Source organism: Protomyctophum bolini (genome assembly GCF_963924005.1).
Source record: "Protomyctophum bolini genome assembly, chromosome: 11".
Taxonomy (NCBI): domain Eukaryota; kingdom Metazoa; phylum Chordata; class Actinopteri; order Myctophiformes; family Myctophidae; genus Protomyctophum; species Protomyctophum bolini.
In genome coordinates, this window is record NC_137872.1 from 31,706,519 (window position 1) to 31,729,477 (window position 22,959).

At 43.1% G+C, this 22,959-nt stretch overlaps 1 protein-coding gene across 2 annotated transcripts in view; it reads left to right on the forward strand.

Annotated features, from left to right (window-relative positions):
* The first annotated feature begins 381 nt into the window (after positions 1 to 381).
* The window catches only part of fmnl1a (formin-like 1a), a 28,542-nt gene continuing 5,964 nt past the window's right edge, over positions 382 to 22,959 (forward strand). Inside the window, exons 1-20 of one of the 2 annotated variants that reach the window (XM_080776325.1) lie at positions 382 to 441; positions 917 to 1,107; positions 4,228 to 4,311; positions 5,500 to 5,586; positions 6,127 to 6,200; positions 6,984 to 7,067; positions 7,367 to 7,492; positions 9,527 to 9,635; positions 10,833 to 10,909; positions 11,578 to 11,671; positions 14,636 to 14,710; positions 15,342 to 15,452; positions 16,418 to 16,567; positions 17,595 to 17,696; positions 20,074 to 20,701; positions 21,207 to 21,331; positions 21,444 to 21,652; positions 22,034 to 22,268; positions 22,416 to 22,484; positions 22,578 to 22,658. In XM_080776325.1, the coding sequence (XP_080632451.1) occupies positions 919 to 1,107; positions 4,228 to 4,311; positions 5,500 to 5,586; positions 6,127 to 6,200; positions 6,984 to 7,067; positions 7,367 to 7,492; positions 9,527 to 9,635; positions 10,833 to 10,909; positions 11,578 to 11,671; positions 14,636 to 14,710; positions 15,342 to 15,452; positions 16,418 to 16,567; positions 17,595 to 17,696; positions 20,074 to 20,701; positions 21,207 to 21,331; positions 21,444 to 21,652; positions 22,034 to 22,268; positions 22,416 to 22,484; positions 22,578 to 22,658 (2,709 nt within the window). In that variant the 5' untranslated portion in view covers positions 382 to 441; positions 917 to 918. The other variant, XM_080776324.1, reaches the window with a different exon arrangement.

The following is a 22,959-nucleotide window of genomic DNA, read 5'->3' on the forward strand; positions in this document are numbered from 1 at the left end:
GCACACAATCAATCCTGTTACAAACAATTCTCACCAATGAATGGACTTGACATGATCACATGATGAATGTATTCGACTCCGTGCATGGTGCTGATGTTAGGCTTGTGCAAATTAACTTTCCTCATGAAAATGTACCACTTTGCACAGCAGTGACAGCACTCATGAATGTGTGAGGGAATGTTTTTTCTTAATCAGGCCATTCTCATGGCTTTCCAATCATAGAATGGCATCATTTGTTGTACGTAGGCCTATTTGTATTTCCATTCTCTTGTTGTGCCTACCGTGTTTTCATCCAGCCCTGCACCCCCTTCTTCTGGCTGTTTCACACAGGAAGTTAAAGTTCTGCTTTTGTGCGGCTGTGGTTTTTCTGTCAGTGTCAAACTCCTCTCCTTCCGCCCACACCCTCTGTGCAGATCTCTGAACTAAAGATATAGAGCTAAGGTAAGAGTGTGTAACTGTAAGCTACTGGGAGGGCATTTCACTGTGCTCTATAGTTGGGCCCAAACTGGATCCAGGCCTACTAGCCTACTGTTCTTCTTAGAAGTAGGCCTATACTTGTAGAAGGAAAGAGACAGTAAGGACAGTTTGAAGAGTGGACAGGACAGGCATGAGCATCAAACAAAATGTGTTTTCTCAGTTGCCCAGCTACACCACAGGACTAAGACAGGTGCAGTAGACCGGTGACTTGATGTTTTCTCTCACTGACAGACAGTCCAAAAGGACCTGCTAGGAAGTTAGTCTGAGGCTTAAGTTCTGAAGGCTTTTGGGGACTGAACAGACAGTTTTTGTGTTTTGGTTTGAGTTGAAGCCAAGGCGGCTTCCACACTTTGTTGTGGAATACAAGTGTTTTTCTTTTCTCTCTCTGAGGAAGGTGTTTGTTATTTTTTCCTGTCCTGGATGTACTTTTGGAGATTAGTGATGGGCAATGTGGCGGGGGGCTCTGAGCAGCAGGCGGTGACTCAGGGCCACCGGCAGAGCCACCGGGAGTCCAGGAGCTCTGTGAGTTCTGACCCGACACCACCGGCCTTCCAGAAGAAGCAGCCGGCGCCCCCCAAACTGCCCATGCCCCCTGAGCAGGAGCTGGTGGAAAGATTCAACGTGGTGCTGGTGAGTCACTGGCTGGCAGTCTATGTATGGTGGAAAAACTACTAGGCTACTCAAATGTTTTACTTAAAAGTACGTAAAAGTAAGAATAACAATACTGCATTATAGAAATACTGTTACAAGTAAACGCCTGGAAGTAAAAGTATTGGCATCAACATGTAGCCTACAATAAAGTAGCAAAGGTGAAAGTACTCATTATGCAGACTGTCCCATTTAAAGATTTCAAATGTATGTGTCCTTCGAAGATAGCAGATCTACAAGCTCACAATGCATCTCATAGCGAGTCGCGACACGTTGTGAGCTTGTATATCGGCTATTGTTAAATGGCCCAAAGGTCTATAGGGCTGAAGTGGTTAATGTAGCCTATGTTTTGTGATAATATTCAACATCTACAAAGTAACTAGTAACTAAAGTTTCATTTAAATGTAATGGAGTAAAAGTACAATATTTGCCTCTGAGATAGAAGTAGTATTTGAAATTGGAAATACTCAAGTAAAGGTCAAATACCTCAAAATTGTACTAAAGTACAGTACTACTTAAGAAAATGTACTTAAGTAAAGGTTACTTAAATTCTAAATTCCACCACTTTTATTGAGTACAGTGGCAGAAGAAGGATCTTTAAATTAATATAGTCAAATAAATATACTTTATATTATTATAAGTATTTCCCTTCTCTTTTATCTGGGGAGGATAGAAGTGTTGTCAAGAGGAAGTTAAGCAACACATTTTACGAGAATCACGAGACCGGAAGAGACATGTTTCAACATTATGTCAACCGTTTCAAAATGTTGCATGGAAAACACAGATTTACACAGCTTTACAATAATGACACGCATGCTTCTTTTTTGACCGGTCAGTTTAAAACCTTTGAATTACATGTTGATAAAATCAAATTGCTGAAATAGTCTCGTTTTATAATTAAGTAATTTAACGTTTTAGATCATTCTAGCAAAGCTAGATCCTCCTTTTTTATAGAAGAATGAAAATGAGCAACATGTTACATACATAGTAGGCTAAACACCTTCTAAAGTATCTAACAAAGTATCAATGCCATTTGGCTATTCTGAGTGGCCAAAGAGCATTGATCACCCCTCCAGGTCTTTAGTTTACTCAAGTTAGGGAATAAGACCTGGTACTTAAGACACGCAAAATACAGCCCATAGTGTGTGCAATTACAAATTGAGGTCTAAAGCCCAAACCACACAAAAAGGGTCAAAAGGACAAAACAAAAAAAAGGGACAAAACGGTTTTTAAGGTAGACCACACCAATGTGGTTGTGGTTTTACTGGTTTAGCGTAAAAAACGGTTTTGTTAGACGAAAGGCCATGGGGTCATCCAAAATAATCATTATAGAGTTCAGCTTGTGGGGAGCATGAAGGTTCACAATCACAGCAAGCTCTATGGCAATCCAACCAGTAGCTTTTAGGCTGATTCATACTGCTATTTTTAGAGAATAAATAGGACTAAAATTAATCTGCCCTATAAGAGATATGTTGCACGAGTAAAATGTTGAATGAGTGATTGACAGACCCCTTCCTTAGAGCCCTAAAGAACTGAAAACATTTTGTGACTCTACTTAATTCAGTTTTATTATTTTGCCTTTATGTTTTTATGCAATGGTGGCTTTGAAGAAAAAGTCTTTATGCACACCTATGGAGGGACATGTGCGTCGGAGTAATTAGATTTAATCAATGATGCCTGATGAAGGTCCAGCCGAAACTTTATTTCAGACACAATAGGTCCTAAACAAAAACAACAGGGATAGCCCAAGTACCAGAATGAAAGGTCACTCCATTAAGCCCAAATCAGTTGGAAAAATAAACATTGGCTCCAGTATTTAGAAGCAGGAGGAATACCGCTTGTATCACTCTATCACTCTCGCTATTTGAGCCATTTTCAGTCTATGGAATTATTGTGGAGGTTTTACCTTAGGCCCTTAAGTAAAACCCCCACAATATTAATTCAATAATTAACAGTAACAGTCTGTAAATAATATGACAGAATTGGATAAATATGCATAATTTTCTTTACCCATGAATCATCCATCACCCCTTGCATCTACTCAGATTATGAATCTTTCCCCCCTCAAATAGAATACAAATGTCACATGGTAGAACGTCTGAGTTCCAAAATGAAGGGAATTAATATGCAGCATATTGAGATGACATTCGTATTTCAGAATATGTGCATAAAAGATATTCCGTTATGCTTCGTTAAACTGAGCAAGTATAGTCCCTACCCAACATTTCCTGCCCAACGCCTACAATATCTAGAAGAATGAAAATATGATCTCACGTCACTTCCCTTTACACTAAACTACAACAATTTGTTCCATCAACAACTGAGAGTGAGAGTAGGTGAAGGTCGTTCAGCAGTGAATGGGAAACGCATCAGTAAGAAGAACGGCGAACACATTTCTGCTATGTTTCCAAATAGTGTTTTAAAAAGTACAGGTTAATGTAATTTAAAGACACATTGTGCTTACTGAGTTTTTTTTTATTATTCCACAGAACCACAATGAGAACCCTCAATCACCCCTACCATGAGTTTGTCGTTCACTTGCAAAGCAAGGGCCTGTAAACCCGCCTAGGCGGGGGTTTTATTGTGTATGAAAATGAAACCACAAGCTGTTGCCACTTGCCAGACATTATTAGGGGTTTTGTTCCTCCTCCTGACACCAAAAAAAACGTTTTGCCCCAGAAAGGCATAATGTTTTAAAGCATTACATGAAAATAGAAATCACTATGCAAATGAGTATCTTAGAGTAAGCAAGAATTGGCCTTAAATCCCTTGATGAGGTATTGGGGCATAAACAGTTTTGATATTCTTTCATTTTACTACAGAAAATGATTAATTTTTCTCCTAGCTGGTGAAAGTAGTTGGTCCTACTGCAGAAATATTTAAAACTCACACCAAGTAAGTAACAAGACGGCATCTAACGGTGTCCATGTGGATCTCAACCTTCTCAGGTTTTTCTCTAGTGTACAGGCAGGAGCTGGCGATATAAAATATTAGGCTTTTCCCTGATATTTGAACAAAACCATGTCTGTATTCTTAAACTGAGACCTACATTTGTGCACTGTTGTGTCTGTTGCATTTACTAACCCCCGACTTGTCTTTCAGGGCCACATGAACCTACCCCCAGACAAACTGAAGCTTTTAAGTCAGTATGACAACGATAAGAAATGGGAGCTGGTTTGTGATCAGGTACAGTAGAGCCTGATTTCTACATCCTCTTGCGCAGTCTGAGATAGTTGTAGATGGACTATTTTAGGCACACCTAAAATAGTACTCATACAAATACATGCGTGAGAGTTTCACGTTTACAACATTATACAATGAACAGATTAGCTCAACAGTATCATTTTCCAGTCTTCCAGTTTTACAGTACATTAGTATATATATATATATATATATATACACACACAGTATATAATCCCAAAACTTTGCTGTGTAATGCATGGCACCATGCAAAATACAAGTCATGATTTTGTAGGAAGTCACTGTAGCGTGTGGTGTGTGTGTATACTTAACTTCTTTGACTTGTTTATCTATGTTAATATGTCTTGTATACTTTAGTTTTTAGTTTTTGTACATTTGTATTTTAGTTTGCTAATGGTAGTAGAATCCAGGGTTGTGGCTCTTTCGGAGCGGGAACCTTGGGGCTGGGATGGGTAACATGTGCCTTTTTGTATGCTCTTGTTTTTTGTACTCATTTTGAACAAAAAAAGAGTCCCTGTAGCTTAGACCCATGGACCCTGTGGCGGCAGCGGATGTCTGAGGGTTTGTGGCTCTTAACAGTTTAAGAGAACACACTGTTGTTGTTACGTCACACATGTACTGTTACAGCACTGGTTCCCAATCACTGGGTCGGGACCCATTTGTGGTTCGGGGACACATTTGTATGGTCCCTTTTATAATTTTTGTTTCCAACATTTTTGTTTCTAATTTCAAGACATTTTCAAAAAACATTCCCCCAAAAAAGCCAAACTTCTTGCATTAAAAACAAATTTCAAAGATTTTTCACAACGCGGCGCTTCGCGGCGTGTTGTGAGCTTGTAGATCTGCTATTTTCACTAGTTTCATTGGGTCCCGGGCAAACGTCTCATTTCTTTTTTTGGGTCACAAGACGCCTGAAGAAGGTCAGTAGACCGAAAGCTTGCAAAATAAATCCTTTGATTGTGCACAGATCTGAGTGTGCAGAGCTCCCCTTTATTTTTTTTCATTATCCCTTTGTGACTCCAGCACCTCACTTAAGTTATTTTCAGCAGATGAGCTGTGGTTCTTTTTACATTTGCGTCACAAGCTAAAAAGTTTGGGAACCACTGCTTTACAGGGTCACATCATCTCACTGATTCCCTCCTCCACATGTCTCTGTCCACCTGTCCCATGTAGGAACGCTTCCAAGTGAAGAACCCTCCTTCCATCTATCTGACAAAGATCAAGAGCTTCTACCAGGACCAAGGCGGGGTGCCACGCAGGGTTGGTATTCAGAATCCCTCTCCTGTTGTGTTCATTCTTTTTTGTATTATGTTTATGTAACATAAACAGTCCTCTATATCATGGTTAAGAAGAAACACCCACACCACCAAGACAAAAAGAAACGAACTGTAACATTAGTAATGCAATTCATATGTTGCCTGAATTGATAGACATGTTTACATTGTCTACAGTACATTGTCTACAACTTTAAATAATAATATCATGACAACTCAATAAAAATGTCTAAATAATTATATATTACCTATTTGATTTCAATTATAAACAATACATTACTTCCCTGCAGAGTGATGTCTTGTATTACTTTCCCAATGCTTTAAAAAAAAAACATAAAAACATGTAGAGAAGGACTTGGCATAATAATAAATGGAAGCGAGTATGCTGAATGGAATAGAGACAAGCGCCACAATAATGGTATTGGTATTTAAATACAAATTTAGCAGCCTAAAATTCAATGAAACAATCAAAGTAATTCCACAGTCACTCTAATGCCTTATGGATGCTTTCTTTCACTCATTCTAGTTCAGGAAGCGTGACCAAGATGCCACCCAGATCCTTAAAGACTTGGAGATATCCCTTCGCACCAATCACATTGGGTAAGCGCCAAAAAGCCTAATTTAAGCTTTGACAAAGTGTCACGGACGCCATGTGTTGCTCAACAACGGATTTACAGCTGTGACACCTATGGCAAGCAGCCGTAGGTGTTTTCCTGGTGTCTAGCTGAACAAGAACACATTATTTTCATAGAAGTGTATATATATTCAATTCAACTTTATTAGCAGACTCAGGTCCATAGGGATACATACACGGGGTTAACATACAGAGATACAATAGGCAATAAAAATCATAAAAGAATGTAAAACAAATACATAACTTACATAACAGGCAAAACATACAGGCATTTTAGCCAGTGTACCCTTAATCTTGATGTATAACGTGAACAGCTCACTGAGGGGCTTGAAAGCGCTACAATGATACTCTTTGTTGACACATCCAGACTTAAACATTAGATTTCTTAGGAGTGCTTTAAAAGTCCTCACTCCAGCAGTGACAAACATCTGGCTAGCACTCCCCCCTCTGGGTTGTTTAAGTTGTATTCTCATGGCATCATTATTATGCAACTTGCAACCTGTGCATGCTAGACTTTTTATAACATGACCACAGGTGTGCAGTATAAAGCGGTGTGCACTGCAGTATGCCTTGAACAAGGACACTTTCACTTTGGTGGAACAATGACAGAACTTTTGGGCAATAGTGTTTGCTTGAGCATACAGCTTCCGACATTGTCTGTATACATCATCATCATCATCAGTCATTTGATATATAAATAGTCACTTAATCCATTCCTCTTTCTGTTTTTCCATCACATTTGATTGTAGGTGGGCCCAGGAGTTTCTCAATGACCAGAACAATGGCTTGGATGTTTTGGTGGAGTACCTGTCACATGCACAGAGCGACTCCTCGTGAGTGGACATTGGCCTCTGACATCCTGGCAGAGCCATTTAGAGAGAGAGATATGACATAGACTCGCAATAACATAATCTTTTGCAACAAAACAAATTATGATTTGGAATTCGCTTCTGTGTGCTCAGACATGATACCAAGAACAAGACAAATGTGTTTTATTTTTTACGATGCATAAACCATGTGAACTTATCGTAACTCTTTCAAGTGATCTGGTCAAAGTGCCAAAAATACATAAATTGAGCATTTGTGTTGTGAATGAAAGTATATCTTGTATACATTTTTTTCCTCTCCATAGGTTTGATGTTGACTCAGTTGAAAATGGTGGCACAATATCAGACAGAGGAAAGCTGTCACTGGAGGACTTGCATAAGAGTGTCATCAGCCCCCAGCAGATGACCAGAGCCCGTGCCCTCACTATAAGGTAGGAACCACAGATAGGAACATACAGGTTCAGTAATGGACTGTATTTTGTCAATGCTTAGCATCATCATCATCATCGTCGTCGTTCAGAGGGCTCCCCCACAGTTGCTGTCGAAGTGTCCTTGAGGAAGACACCGGACCCCTAATGGGCTCTATGCACACACGTCACACACGCCATTTTGGAAAGAACTTGGGCCCCTTCCCTACTTCCTTCACACTCCAGACACTATCCAATTAGTGACTATGCATGCACCTCATGGTACCACAGCACCTCAAAGGCCCATCCCAAAACAAACTCGTCAGGCTACTACGGTCCTTACTGCCAGAACCCACCTCACCTCTCCCCTTTTTGATAGGCTGCAATGGCTTAGGGTTGACGACCGAGTACAGCAACTTCTACCCCCCGCTAGCCCCTCCTACACAGGTTTAATGTTTGTCTTATATGACTCCCTGTGCAGGTTTGTATTGAGATCTCCATATGATACCCACCACTGCCTCATGTACAAATCACTCAATTGGCTGCAGCCTAAAGCAAGACGGCAACTACACTGGTATCTCTTCATTTATAAATGCATTTATTTTAGGTGCCCTGAAGCAGTACCTAGACTCAGTCTACCTCGACATATCCACTAAGACATTGGTTCCCAACCTTTTTATACTGAAGTACCACCTCAGAAAATATTTGGCTCTCCATAAGTACCACCATAATAACTGATATATATATATGATATAAAATACAGGAGCGTATACCTGCCCTTTTTGTTCCATTCCTAAGCCAATAATGCTGCTGCTCTGACAAAACCGTCTAATCACTAATCAGCACAACTGATGATGTTTCTAATGTGATTAATCCGTTCTCAAATCTTCTATTAACGGCTAGGTGTGCTGTCATGCTCATTTCAGCACGGCTGGATAGCTTTTTTCAACCAATGGCTTGGTCAGAAGGAATTCCGGTAGTAATATATATATCATTCCACTTTTGTCTTTTTTCTCCTTTTTTGGGTGACTCCTCTGAGTACCACCAGAAGAGGGCTCAAGTACCACTACTACTAGTACCAGTGGTTGGGAACCTCTGCACTAAAACATCTACAATACCCGTACTTTAAAATCCCCAAAATCTCCAGTGTGGTTGGGCGGAGGCCTTTCTGCTACAAAGCCCCATTTGATTGGAACAATCTCCCTCTATCTCTTAGATCCATCTCATAATTTAGTAGTTTCAGGACTTCCTTATATTCACATCTAGACTCAACTTGTCTATTGTCTATTCTAACCTGATGGTGACCTTATCTCCATTGTGTAACAGCTGATTATGTGGTGGTAGGTGGAAGAGGGTGAGCAAGTTATTCGTCTATGTATGTATTTGTATGTTTGTGTTTTTGTGTACACTGTACAGTATGCTTTTTTGTATTTATTTTGTCTGTTTATGGGTCCCTCTTGAAAATGAGATGCTGCATCTCAAGGGGCTGTCCCTTCAATAAAAATCAGAAATCTTTAGTTCAAAGTTTGTTTTGTAAACGCATTGACAACTAGAACTGCACTGTCGAGTGCCTACTTGCGCTTTGCACACAAGTAGGCCATAAATGACCAAGCCTATTAGTGCTCAAGTACTGTCAACCGCTACGAACTTTCAGATCTCTGGCTCACAATGGCGACGTAATAAAGATAGGTTTCAGATTACATATACATGTATGTATATGTAAATTATATGTATGAATTATGTAATTTGTAAGTTGATTAGCAGTATACTGTGGTTGTAGTATAGCGCCCCTCACTTCACACGGGTGTGATTTTTCAATACTGTACACGTTTTTCCCCATTTTTTTTTTAACTATGATGTTTTCAATTTTTTTCCATAGAAGTGTATTTGTACGTCTTTAAATGTTCTGATGAATTGAAAGTGGAGGACCCTGATGTAAACAAGTCTTAGTTTTCTTTCTGGTTTTATCATTGTAGCAGTTTTTGTATTGAAATGTACCCATCCTACAAACTGTAAATCAAAAACTTTAATCGATCATCTGACATGTCACCTTTGCAGGCTAGGCACTCTGACACACAGGATCCATATTAAGAAGCCACATTCAGCCAACCAGCGGGATGATGTGCACGTGTGCATCATGTGTCTGAGAGCCATCATGAACTATCAGGTACTCAACCTGCCCTTTGCTTCTTACGCACGCACACACGCTCACACGCACGCACGCATGTAATGGTGTTAGACAGTTGATGGGCACCTAAAGGTACATATAGCAGCTTCCCCTCCACACAGACAAACTGCCTATAACAGCTGAAACAGAGCAATAAAAGTTGTTTGGCTTTGCTCTTTCTCATGCCAGCGATGTTCAGGCTTGAACTGATGGTCAGTTTATATACAGTACATGGCCCAGGCTTCCAAATATTAGTATGGAGAGTATCTTTTTTTTTCTTTTTTTTTTTTTACAAATTTATTTATACATTTTCAGGTTTAAAGACAAGACATACTTGACAAACAATCACATCACATACACATAATACACACACAAACCCTTCCCACCCCCCCATTCAAAGGGGGAAAAATAATACATTTAGCACAGAAACAAAAAGAAAACGTACACCAATGAAAATAATAATATAAAATAGATATGGAGAGTCTATCTGTACCCGAAGTTTGTTATGATTCTAAGTAACTGTTGGCACTTTGAATGGTTCTTGAAAAGCCTTGTCCATGTACAAATCAGAAACCCAGCCTACTTCTAGAATCGGTGTCTTGTAACTGGTGTCAACAAAAACAACAGGTGTATAATTAAGTATAATTAAACCATTCTGGTAACGCACACACACAGCATATCTACAACCTTACAATACGTTTTGATGTGATTCATTCAATCAATCAATCTTTATTTCAGACTACATGGTACATAACAATTAACAATACAGGGGACAATACAACAGAAATTAAAAACGGCAACAAAAACATACAAAAATCTAAAAAACATACAGACACTCTCTCCAGTGTTTTCAGAAACCGGAAGAGTACCTGCAACTTATTGTATTTACCTTTACTGTAGCTGCACAAGTGGGCAGTATACAGTGGCGTACATTAAGCTAAAAAGGGCTATCTTGACATCATCAGTACACATGCAAAATTTGAGATAACATGTTGGCTTATGCAATCATCATCATCACTGAGGTCATACCTAATGATGTGACCCAGATATATATATCTGACCCCGTCTACGACATTGAACACCTTGTTGGCCAGATAAAAAGAGAGGATGTTGCCTTCCGATCTGAATGCATTGTGATCTTCTATTCTTAGAAATCTGTCTCAAGTGCTAAAACACTCATTTCTCCTTTTCTTGCAGTCTGGCTTTAACCTGGTGATGACTCATCCGCGCTGTGTCAATGAGATCACCCTCAGTCTCAACAGCAAGAATGGCAGGTACGTACATAAATGCGTGCGTCCATATCTTAGTCAGAGTTCTCAAATTCTGCCCGACCCTGCCCGAACCCGACACAACCCGACGTTGTCGGGTCTACTACCCCATAAAATGTTACATTTCAACTGCCCCTATAGCAGCCGAACGGTAAGACCAACGGAAGTGGATGTGTTGGATGCAGCCCAAAGTGAACTTTACTACGTTATCTAGTTTGTAGCTGTCCGACCTTCCTAGCCTGTGTTATTAAAGAAAAATCACACCTGTGTGAACTGAGTGGTGCAATTCCCCCCCCCCCCCACCTCTCTCTCTCTCTCTCTCTCTCTCTCTCTCTCTCTCATTAGCAGGCAGCAGGCACAGCAATACCCCTCTCTCTGTTTCTGGCGCCCCCTACTGGTATTATTAAGTCACATACTCGTGCTCATGACAACATGATACAGGTACATGGACATTGCTGGTTGTAGGAGTGGTTGCACCACTCAAAAACGGCAACAATGGCCAAAACTCAATCTGAAAATCGGCAATCTAAAAATGGGGGTTAAGTGTGTTTTCAAGGTGTTTTGGCCATTATCTCTGGTTCAATCTGCTCAGTTCAAAGCTTGTTGGATGCGTGACTTTGAGGACATTAAGTGCACAATGAGAACTCTCATTTATTCTCCATCCTCTGTGACAGAACTAAGGCGCTGGTGTTGGAGTTGCTGGCTGCCGTGTGTCTGGTGAGAGGAGGCCACGACATCATTCTCTCTGCTTTTGACAACTTCAGAGAGGTGAGGCGTCATCGTCATATGGTTTTATAATTTCATCACATCTGTTCATTTGTGCCATTTCTTTCCAAACTTCCCTTCTCTGACGACTCGTCCTCTGACTGCAGCCTGAGTCATACTTAGTTGCGTGCGGGTGTGGGTGTCGCCCACCGAAAATAGGCGATCAACAAGCTTGCGACGCATCAGGCAGTAATGCGATGTGAGCTTGCATATCTGCTTGTTTCCGGTGCGCAACCAAGTATAAATCGGGCTAAACTTCCTGGCACAATATATCCAATACATACTCTTATTTAGAAAGCGCAGAGCTGTGTGCGCACACAGGTCGTAGAGCAAGAGCTCTAAATGTAAACCCACTAACCCAACAGGCCTGTATTGCAGAACTGTAGTTTACCAGACTATGAGTACAAAAAAAGTTTTTATTGATAGTTTCAAGTGAAGATAGACAGGAAAGAGGGAGAGAGAAGGGGAGAGACACGCAGCTAAGGTTGTCATGAACGGGACTCGAACATGTGACACGCTGGCTGCCTATATGTGGCATGTACCTGGACCACTTGGCCAGCAGGCGCCAATCTGTATACTGTTGTGCAACTGAAGCATATATCAGTGAGCCAGGATATCTGTTTGATCATGGAAGACCAGGTTTACATGCATCAGGATATCTGTTTGATGGAAGACCAGGTTTACATTCATGGCAGGTGTAAAAAGTATGAGAAGAAAAGGGTCCCGCACACTGTCTTTCACTTATAGAGTAGTAGTTTTATTAGATGACAGCGTTTCGGTCTAAACGACCTTCATCAGGTAAAAAGTATACAAGTTTGAGAAGCAGAAGCCAGGCATCTGGGTTCCTTATGCCCCCCTGTGGTTTATCAATGTTAATGCATGTTTTCTTTTTTGGTAAACCTTAAAAGTCCCATTCCACATGTCCGAAGGGGTTTACATCCTCAGAAAAAACAATTTCTTATCAATTCAATGTTGATATCAAGTCTCACCCACAAAAGGGCCATAAAGGAGTTTTATAGTACCTCAAACTTGGCTCTATCTTTGCCCTCATTTAGCATTACAGGGCCTGTTAAGTATGCCAATAGAGCGTCGCAGTCCCGCCCCCTCGAGAGACCCGGAAAATAATTCCCCGTTCATTTTCCTCATAGACTTTTCAAAACGTATTTATTTAAAGACTTTTACGCCGCGGACAAAGCCAACTCGAGTTGTGACAAATCATGACAATCGCGTCCGCGTGGCGTAAACGTCTTTAAATAAATACTTTTTGAAAAGTCTATGAGGAAAATTAACGAATTTGTTACATTTTTGCTAGAAACAGACAGTTTCAAATATGAGTGACTCATGGTGTAAAGTTGTAAACTATACAGAGACACCTCCCCGCCAATATCGCGGAGACAATTTTTGGACCACAATTTTTATATGAGACGATTTTAAGATGACCCCATGTTGTTCTCCATAGAGAAATTACAAACCAGGATGAGCGAGTGGCATCAAGACTTCGGCCCTCTATATGCCTGTAGAATCAATCCATCATTAATATGCCAATAGAAGCAAAACGCCCAAATCTCCACAGCACTGTGAGAACAATGGCTCCAGAGGAGGACCCTTTGGTCTAATCCACTCTGATTGAACTGAGGTTTTTATTTGTTCGTTTTGGTAGCCCATTTGATTTGCCCATACATTAATTGCAATGTAAATATTGTACCCCTAGTTTTTGCCATAATGTATACTGTATAACACGGTGTAGGCAATTCTACAATGAAGTGTGAGCTTCTGTGCAAACTGTATAGCATAGATTAGAATGCACAGCCTGGTGTTCCGAGACGAGAGGAGGAAGGGATCAACGTCAGGCGGCCGTTATGCGTTGTTGCATTCTAATGTACACATCAATGAGGTTTAGTATCATAAATACACACTTTTCAATAGGCAATGGTTTCAATGCTCAGTGGTTATTTGTCGGTATCGTTCGTGCTCCACTTTTCCTCGTCTCTGCTAGAGGAACTCGCACTCACACACCGATGATCAATTGAGCAATAATGTTCTACGATTTACAATTTAGGCATTTAGCAGACGCTCTTAATCCAGAGCGACTTACGTTAAGCAATAACAAAAGCATGGCATACATCACATATATAAAAAGTAGTTATCATGAATCATGTATAAACTAAGAACGTAACAGTGGAGTAACTATGTAAACTACCGGTATACATACTATACTATACTATATTATATATATTACATGTGTACTATAAAGTGCTATGACTACATAAAATGCAATTCTTCACTTGCCCTCTTCACTTATTTCTGTCTAGTAGCCTCCTAGATTAGATACAATTCTCTGCAACACACGTTGCGTGTGGTGCTCGCGTGTCGGTGTGTGTGTGTGTGTGTGTGTGTGTCTGTCACACACACACTGCTTGAGAAAGCAGCGCTTGCAAACACTAACTTCCTGTTAGTCTGGCAGTCCCATGCTGGTCTGTTGTTCAATGAGAGGCTGATTAAAGACATACTGTATATCAGGTGATTACGTTTGTCTTTGATGAGGTGGTGAGTGTTGTAATTACACCACAACTGAGTTGCGTGCACTACAGTACTTCACACTGGTTTTGAGTGGCGATCTGAATACCAGATGTTTGCTTGCTTTTAGAAATATGCAGAGTGCAAAAACAAATGAGGACTTTCATGGGTTGGCTTCAGAAACGAACTCGCAAAAGAACATGATCTTTGGTGGAGTGGACATTCTTTTTTTTTTTTTATGTTCGGTTTATTGATTTTTACATTATTGTTTTTTACAAATATAGAAGTAAATTGAGAAATAAAAACAGAGTGACAAATACAAAAAAAACTAAAACACACACAATAACAAAGCACAAACTCCAAATCAAGACAACCAAAGAACATTCAAAACACAACAAGACAATAAAAACAATATATAAGACTTTCTTTTTAACACATTCTCTCTCTCAGGTGAGCAGAGAGAAGAACCGCTTTGAGAAGCTGATGGATTACTTCGCCAATGACGACAGCAACATTGACTTCATGGTATGTGATCGACATTAATGTGTATGATTAGGCCACGGACCACAAGATCTTTATCTCTGGGATCCCATGATTCTGTCTGATATTTTGTCCTTTGGTCCATTATTCTTTATATAGTAGACATAGCGATAATGCCATTCTTGAACAATCTCTCGTTTTTATTTGAACGTGTAAAGCTTCCCCCCCCAGGACATTAAGAAGAACCACTGGTCTAGATAATGGCTGACACTTTGGCCAATCAAAAAAGGAGGGATGGTATCCTCGGGGGTACAAGCAGTTAAGCCTAATTTCATGTCATCACAATAAAAGAAGATGTCACTGTTTGACACAGACAAGTGATTTTTAAGTGTAAAACATGACGTGCCTTTTGCCTAAACACAAGTTGTTATCGCTGTGCGACTCGGGTACATCACGTATTAGAATGCAGTATTAAAAATGTCAATGTCCTGAGTTCGAATCCCCAGTTTGGAACCAGTGTTGCATGAGTCCTCGTCCATCTATGTCTTCCTGCCTGTCTCCACTGTCCTGTTCAATACCAACGAGTTACGAGGCACAGATAATGCCTAGAAAATAATTTGCTTACAAACGTGAGCCCCGAAGCTGTGGTTATGACCAAATGTGTACATCTCCCCAGGTGGCCTGCATGCAGTTCATCAACATCGTGGTCCACTCGGTGGAGAACATGAACTTCCGTGTCCATCTCCAGTACGAGTTCACTCACCTCGGCCTAGACCAGTATCTGGAGGTAAGCTGATGCTTGACAGTGATGTAAATATGTTTTCAATGTAATGAGTCCCGGGATGCATGGATGGTCTTTTTAGAAATGAGTACCAGGCACATTTTATGAGTCCCACTTCAACAACGTTAGGAGTCATATTTTGCCATTTTTACAAATTGCAGCATTTTAACTGGTTATATTCATGTAGAAAAGTAAGAAAACAGAATAATAAATGATTATTAGAACTAAAGCTAGCAAAATAAACTAGAATAAAAAAACAGTACAGTAGTGCATCCTGTGGATGCAGAGGTCGTTGTTTTATTGTGTCCCTCAACTATAAACTGCATTTTGGGATGCAAAATGCACCCTATTTTAATCGATCCGTACACTTCGATCGGTCCCGAGACTACCTCCATTACTTGTGATATTGTTGTTGTTGATGAGGACAGTAGAGAAGTGACCATTTTGGAAGTGGCATGTACATTTGACCACAGTCTGGAAGAGGCATTCCTTAACCAAGGTGCTTAAGTACCAGCACCTTAAGGATGCTATTATACAGCTTGGCTACAAACGAGGGGCCTGCAGATTGCAGGCATGCCCAATAAGCCGAGAGCTAAGGCATCGGCAACATTCTGTTCAGTGTCTGCAATAATTGGCAGTCGCCATATATGGAGAAGGTGATGCTTTCTGTACCCGTTTCTGTATCCTGAAGCACTTGTTGTAGAGTTTTTTTCAAGTGTGCGCATCCACTATTGTTTGTGTTCAAGAAATGTATTGTAAAATGTGAATGCAAATAAAGGTGTGTGTGTGTGTGTGTGTGTGTGTGTGTGTGTGTGTGTGTGTGTGTGTGTGTGTGTGTGTGTGTGTGTGTGTGTGTGTGTGTGTGTGTGTGTGTGTGTGTGTGTGTGTGTGTGTGTGTGTGTGTGTGTGTGTGTGTGTGTGTGTGTGTGTGTGTGTGTGTGTGTGTGTGTGTGTGTGCGCGTGTGCATCAGACTCTGTCGCTGACGGAGAGCGAGAAGCTCCAGGTGCAGATCCAGGCGTACCTGGACAACGTGCTGGACGTTGGAGCTCTGCTGGAGGATGCAGAGAGCAGAGGGCCGGTGCTCGATCACGTCAACCAGCTGCAGGAGCACAACGCACAGGTTAGCCCCCCAGGAGCACAACGCACAGGTTAGCCCCCCAGGAGCACAACGCACAGGTTAGCCCCCCAGGAGCACAACGCACAGGTCAGCCCCCCAGGAGCACAACGCACAGGTTAGCCCCCCAGGAGCACAACGCACAGGTTAGCCCCCCAGGAGCACAACGCACAGGTTAGCCCCCCAGGAGCACAACGCACAGGTTAGCCCCCCAGGAGCACAACGCACAGGTCAGCCCGCGGCATGGCACGCCCAGGAGGTCCCGCTCACGCTCGGTCGTGTGCAGGAGTTGATTTTGATTTAGTTTTAGTCATCTAGTCTTTTGAATAACATTCTGCTAAGTTTTTATAGGCTCTGAACCCCTAATTGCAGGTTGGTGCCTTGCATGGTTTCCTCCGCCATCGGTGTGTGTGGATGTAAATAATGCACAATAAATCCATGTAAAGCGCATTGGATGAAAGCGCTAGATGAATGTACCATTTACCATGTAGTCAACAAAATATTTTTATAGTTTTATTAGACATTATGTAAAAACAGCAACGGAGTACAGTAGTAACACAGAGGGCTCTATTTTTGTCCATGCTAAACCCCTTATCCCTAAACTACTTTGCCTTTTCTTTTACTATTTGGAAAGTTTTGAATAGTTAAAATAGCCAATTTACAAGCTCACAATGTGTCGATGTAGATCGGCTAGTTGAACTATTCAAAAATGTTTTCAAAATAGTAAAAAAAGGCAAAGAAGTTTAGGGATAAAGGGTATAGCTGAGCATGGACAGCATTAGTCTAAAAGGGATAGACAACAAAAGTCAATATCATTTCAGGAAGAAAGTAAAAACTGTATGGTCGTGAGCCGCATGACGTTGCACATCAAAAACAGCGGATCTACAAGCTCACCCGTTGTGAGCTCGTAGATCGGCAATCCACGTCTAAATCTGGCATAAGAGTCCCTGGTCTGTCCATAATATAACCGAGCCTTTATGTAAATGTCATTAAAATCCTGCGGGACTCTTTCTTATATTATGTGCTGTTCTAGCTGAGCGAGAGGCTGCAGGAGGCTGAGACTCTGACTGCAGAGAGAGCCGCTGAGCTGGAGACTCAGCTCATGCAGCGCACCAAGGAGAACGGCCTGCTCAAGGTGAGTACCACCGCGCTGTACTGCCTCGTGTGGACCAACTCTGCGTGTACAGCCTGATGAACTCAAAACCACTTAAAACCCCGCCGGCATCCACATTCTGCGGGGGAACATTGCCCAAAATAGCCGATCTACGCTATTTTGGGCTAAGACATTTAGTGTGACAGAAAAAAGAACCCGCGAGTACAGGGCCAAAGCTGGTCTTGTTTACTAAGTCTCTGACTGGAGGCTTTAAGACAGTGGTTAAAGGGAAACTTCACCCTTTTTCCAAAAAAATATAATTATGTTAATCGTTTAATATAATATGTGGTTTTAGATATTTCAGATTTTAGCAGTGAGCCCAGTGTCTCTCTGATGTCATGGACAATGGACTCACTTACTTCCTGGACTAAATGTTTTCTCAGTGCGTAATAGTGCACAGGCGATGGAAATTACCCACCAAGAGTTCTGTCGAGCCAGCGAATATAACACGGTTTACTTCCGGGTTGTGAGCTGGTGAACATAAGGGCTTCAGAATAAGACATTAATAAGACAGTAATACATTTATTAAAAAAATGCATTCATGATGTGTCTTTTTAAATGGCGTATAATAGAGTACTTATATGTGCTTATATAATGCTCAGTGCCAAGCAGGGAGGCAATGGGTACTCATTTTATATAGAGATATAGAGATAGAGATATACTTTATTAGTCTCCCGAGGAAGAAATTAGTCTTAGACAAAGGGCCCGCATGCAAGCGTAGCCCTAGTCCATGTCGCCACAGTGCAGCGCCAAATACATCTTTCTTGCATCATAGAAAAAAAGAGGAAGAAGAAGGATAGGGGGGGTGGAGAGGGGGGGGGGGGGGGTAAGAAGACTTGGGTGGGGGGGGGGGGGGGGGGGGGGGTAATGACAGATAGGGAGGGGGGGGGGGTAGGGGCAGATTATCACACACATTACAGTTGCATTGTGCAGGCACGAAATGACTTGGGTGGGGGTGGGGTTGATTTTGGGTCTGAACAGATAAAAAACACTGATCCTAACGCCACGCTTCTTTGAAGGGCTGCCTTAGGGCAGGAAAAAAAAACGTTCAGCCGGCAGCGGGGGGGGGGGGGGGGGGGGGGTAGAGTGGGGGGGGTGTGGGTGAAGGCGGTGTGTCGTGGAGGTGTGTGTGTGGAGATCAATAGTCTGTGTAGAGTTCGTTGTTTATGTTAGCGTTTCCTGGGCTCCTATCGTATCTGGTCGCCAGAGGTCACGTCGTCTCAGAGTCCCAGATAGTGAGAGGAATAACAGCAAGCTGTACAGACGTTACGGCCTTGGTTCCCAGGCGCAAGGCTCCACAGTAGGTTGTGGGAGGGATAGGGGGGGGGGGGCACGTGCTTTCGTTCCTGTCCGCTGTCTTCCATCCTTGGGCCGAGTTCTCAGATTATGGCGAGAGAAAGTTTTATTTCACTCATCTTCTTTAGTAAATTTTGCCCGTGAAGAAGATCCCTGAAACTTAGTCTCTCGATCCGTGCTTATACCCAGCCTCTGCTCCAAGGCGCTGAGCCGTTCTGAAAGTCTCTGCGCGTTGTTGTCATTCCTGCGAATCAACTCAGCCAAAGTCATGGACATGCTCCCCACTAGTTTACAAAGATCATTTGTCACGGCGAGCGGTATGGAAGGCCCGCCGGTGCTGGCGACACCTCCCTTCAACATTTTAGCAATTTGAATAATTTTCCGGTAGATCAGGCCGCCGCCTAGTCCAAAAAGCAGCCCTTTTACCACCATTATGCCAATAATCCAGATGTCTTCAATGTCTACCACCGTAAGCACGGAGAGACAGAGGATATTCCAATTTTCACGGTAACCATCTCTGGCGTACCCAGCCGGGAAAGAACCTGGTGGGCAGGTCGGTTCGTCGGCACCGGAGTGTTTGTCCGAGAAGATCTTGTCGAAAGCGCTCAAAGACCAATTAATTAGTTCCATGTTTGTTCAGAGATAGACAGGAGACAGTGGAGAGGGACCACGCGGTAGCAGGGAATAGAAGGTGGGAGAGAGAGGGAGGGAGAAAGAGCGTCCGCCTTCTTCAGATAGCAAAGTAAGAATGAATATAGTCTTTGGTATGACCAGACCGGGGATTGAACACAGACCTACTAGTATCGCGGCGGACGCTGTAACCTCAAAGCCACTGAGCTGGTAATTAATGGAGGGAGTATTCAGAATTTCCAGAATAGCCTTTATATCTCGCTGAGATATTGTGTGTGCGTGACTTTTACATCACATCTTTTTTTGGTGGTATTTATTTCCATCCCCGTCAGAGCTTTATAAATGGCATTCTAAATCCATCCCCACCGTCTGCTGTGTGTGTGTGTGTGTGTGTGTGTGTGTGTGTTTGTGCACGCGCTCCTCCTTAACACAGGAAAGCCTGCGGGAGTACAGCTCTCAGGTGGGCTCCCTGCAGCAGAGGGAGCGAGAGAGAGAGCTCGACAGGGAGCGGGAGAAGGACCGGGAGCGCCGCGTGAGCCACACGGAGCTGGAGCAGAAGGTCCAGGAGCTGCAGCACAAGGGGCTGCTCCGCCTGGGCCGCTCCCCCTCCGGGGGCCTGGACCTCCAGGTGGTCCCCGTCACCGTGGTGGAGTACGTCCCCGCCCCCGCCCCCGCCGCCGCCACGGCGGCCTCCGACCCCCCGCGGCCCACCACGCCCTCCCAAAGCGACACGCCCGATTCCGCTTCTTCACCGTCACCGTCCGTCCTCCCTGCCGCCACCGCTCCACCTCCTCCTCCTCCTCCTCCTCCTCCTCCTCCTCTGCCTGGTGGTCTAGGAGGGGTGACTGCTTCTCCTCCTCCACCACCACCACCACCTCCTCCTCCCTCACTGGGTTCTTCTGTTCCCGTTCCTCCTCCTCCTCCTCCCCCGCCTGGATGTTTGCCTCCTCCTCCTCCTCCTCCCCCGCCTGGCTTTGGACCCCCACCCCCTCCCGGAGCGCCACCCCCACCCGGACCCCCACCTCCCCCTGGAGCGCCACCTGCCCCGGGCAGTGAACCCGGTAAAGAGACTGGCTGAGGACCAGCCCTATGTTATGGAACGTTCATGTACAATCGTATAACGCCATCATTCCTGAAGGCACTTCTTGTATTGCATTTATCGTTCTTACTGTTTAATCACTTTCTTTCTTTCTTTCTTATTATACTGTTGGACGGATGTTAGGTTCTTAGCTAGCTTATGATTCTTGATGACTATTTCCATGTATTTGATGTATCACCATGTGTTTTTCTTGCTTACTGTAAATGTCACTGGATTAACCCATTTTGGGGCGGGAACCCCTTTTGGTCTTTTAACATTATGTTATAATTTAGCTATTGAAAGATAGCAGATCTACAAGCTCATAGGGCGCCACCGAGTGGCGCGCTATTAGCTTGTAGTTCTGCTATCTTTGAAAAATCGTAAAAATGTGGAGCAAATCTTTGAATATATATTTCTTCAAAGTGAATGTTTTTAACTCGGGTCTAAATGGCCTCTGCTAAATGCCTACATTGTATTTCTCTCCTCAGCGGCGAAGAAGAGGAAGCCCATTGAGACCAAGTTCAAGATGCCACTGTTAAACTGGCAGGCGTTGAAACCCAACCAGGTGTCGGGCACCGTGTTCAGTGACCTGGATGACGAGCAGGTGTTGGAGGTACGGTGAATCATCACGTCCTCCGTTCTTCCAACCGATGATGACGCAGAGCTCGTTCGTTCACTCCCTGCAGCCCGGGTTACTTTCTCTCTCTCACTGTGTGTTTCATTAGGAATTGGACATGGATCTATTTGCAGAGCAGTTCAAGACCAAAGCCCAGGGCACGCCGAAGGCTCTGTCCACGGTGAGGGTGTCCATGAAGGCGTCCAAGAAGACCCCCAGCAAGGTGGCCCTGATCGAGGGCAACAAGGCCAAGAACCTGGCCATCACGCTCCGCAAGGCGCATATGAGCCCAGTGGACATCTGCTCCGCTATAGAGACGTATGCACTGATCTCACTGCTTTGATCATCTCAACAATAAACACTACAGCTATTATCATTATCACATTATAATTATAAATATGAACTACTTAAACCCCATATACACCTCGTTGATCAGGGTACGGACCCCTCCTTCATGAGGTTCGCTAGCCCCTCCCAACGTCTGGCTTTCAGAAATGGCGTCTCACTTCACACGAGTGTGATTTTTTTTTTATCTACAAGCTCACAACGCTTTGTGACGCAAGGCCTTGTGAGCTTATAGATTTGCCGTTTTTTTCAATGAACGTTTGCGTATTGTCGTCAAATGTTTGCACGCTATGAATGTGATTATTAATACTTTGCACATGATTTCACTGATCCTGTATCGTCTGGTCTGTCCAGCTATGACCAGCAGGCTTTGGAGTTGGACTTCCTGGAGCTGCTGGAGCACTTTGTCCCGTCGGACTATGAGCTGAAGCTCCTGCTCAACTACGAGAAGGAGGGCCGTCCCGTGGAGGAGCTGTCCGACGAAGACCAGTTCATGATTCGTTTCGGGAAGATCCCTCGCCTGAGCCAGCGAATCAACACCCTCACCTACATGGGAAACTTCCCGGAGACCGTGAAGCGCCTGCAGCCGGTTAGCATCATGTCTGGAATACTGAGGATGGGACACTTTTACTGTGTGTGTGTGTGTGTGTGTGTGTGTGTGTGTGTGTGTGTGTGTGTTAAGATTTGAGGTTTATTTTACAAGCAGAAACGCATTTTATTTATCTCTCATCCACAGCAACTGGACTCCATCATCGCTGCATCCTTGTCCATAAAGTCTTCAGCCAAACTAAAAAAGATGCTAGAAGTGAGTATGGCAGCGAGCACAGCAGGTACAGATGGTGCAGTCCTAGCAGTGGGTGTGTGTGTGATGTTCTCCATCTCCTCCGTTGTCCTACAGATCATCCTAGCCTTCGGTAACTACATGAACAGCAGTAAGAGGGGAGCAGCCGGCGGGTTTCGCCTGCAGAGCCTGGACCTGGTCAGTTCCTTCGTTCTGCCTTTAACCCATTTTGGACTGAGGTCGATTAAAATGTCAGTGGTGCTCAACCTTTTTCATGTCAAGGACCCCCAGAATTATCTCTATTGGGCCACGGACCCCCCATCTCAAAATATGTAGTTCCAGGGACCCCCCAGAAGCAAATATTTTAGTTAAATGTTCGCTCTGAAATATATATTCAATGATTTGCGACACATTTGAACGACTTTTCAAAAAATAGCAGACCTATACAAGCTCGTAGAGCACCACTCGGTGGCGTGCTATGAGCTTGTAGATCTGCTAT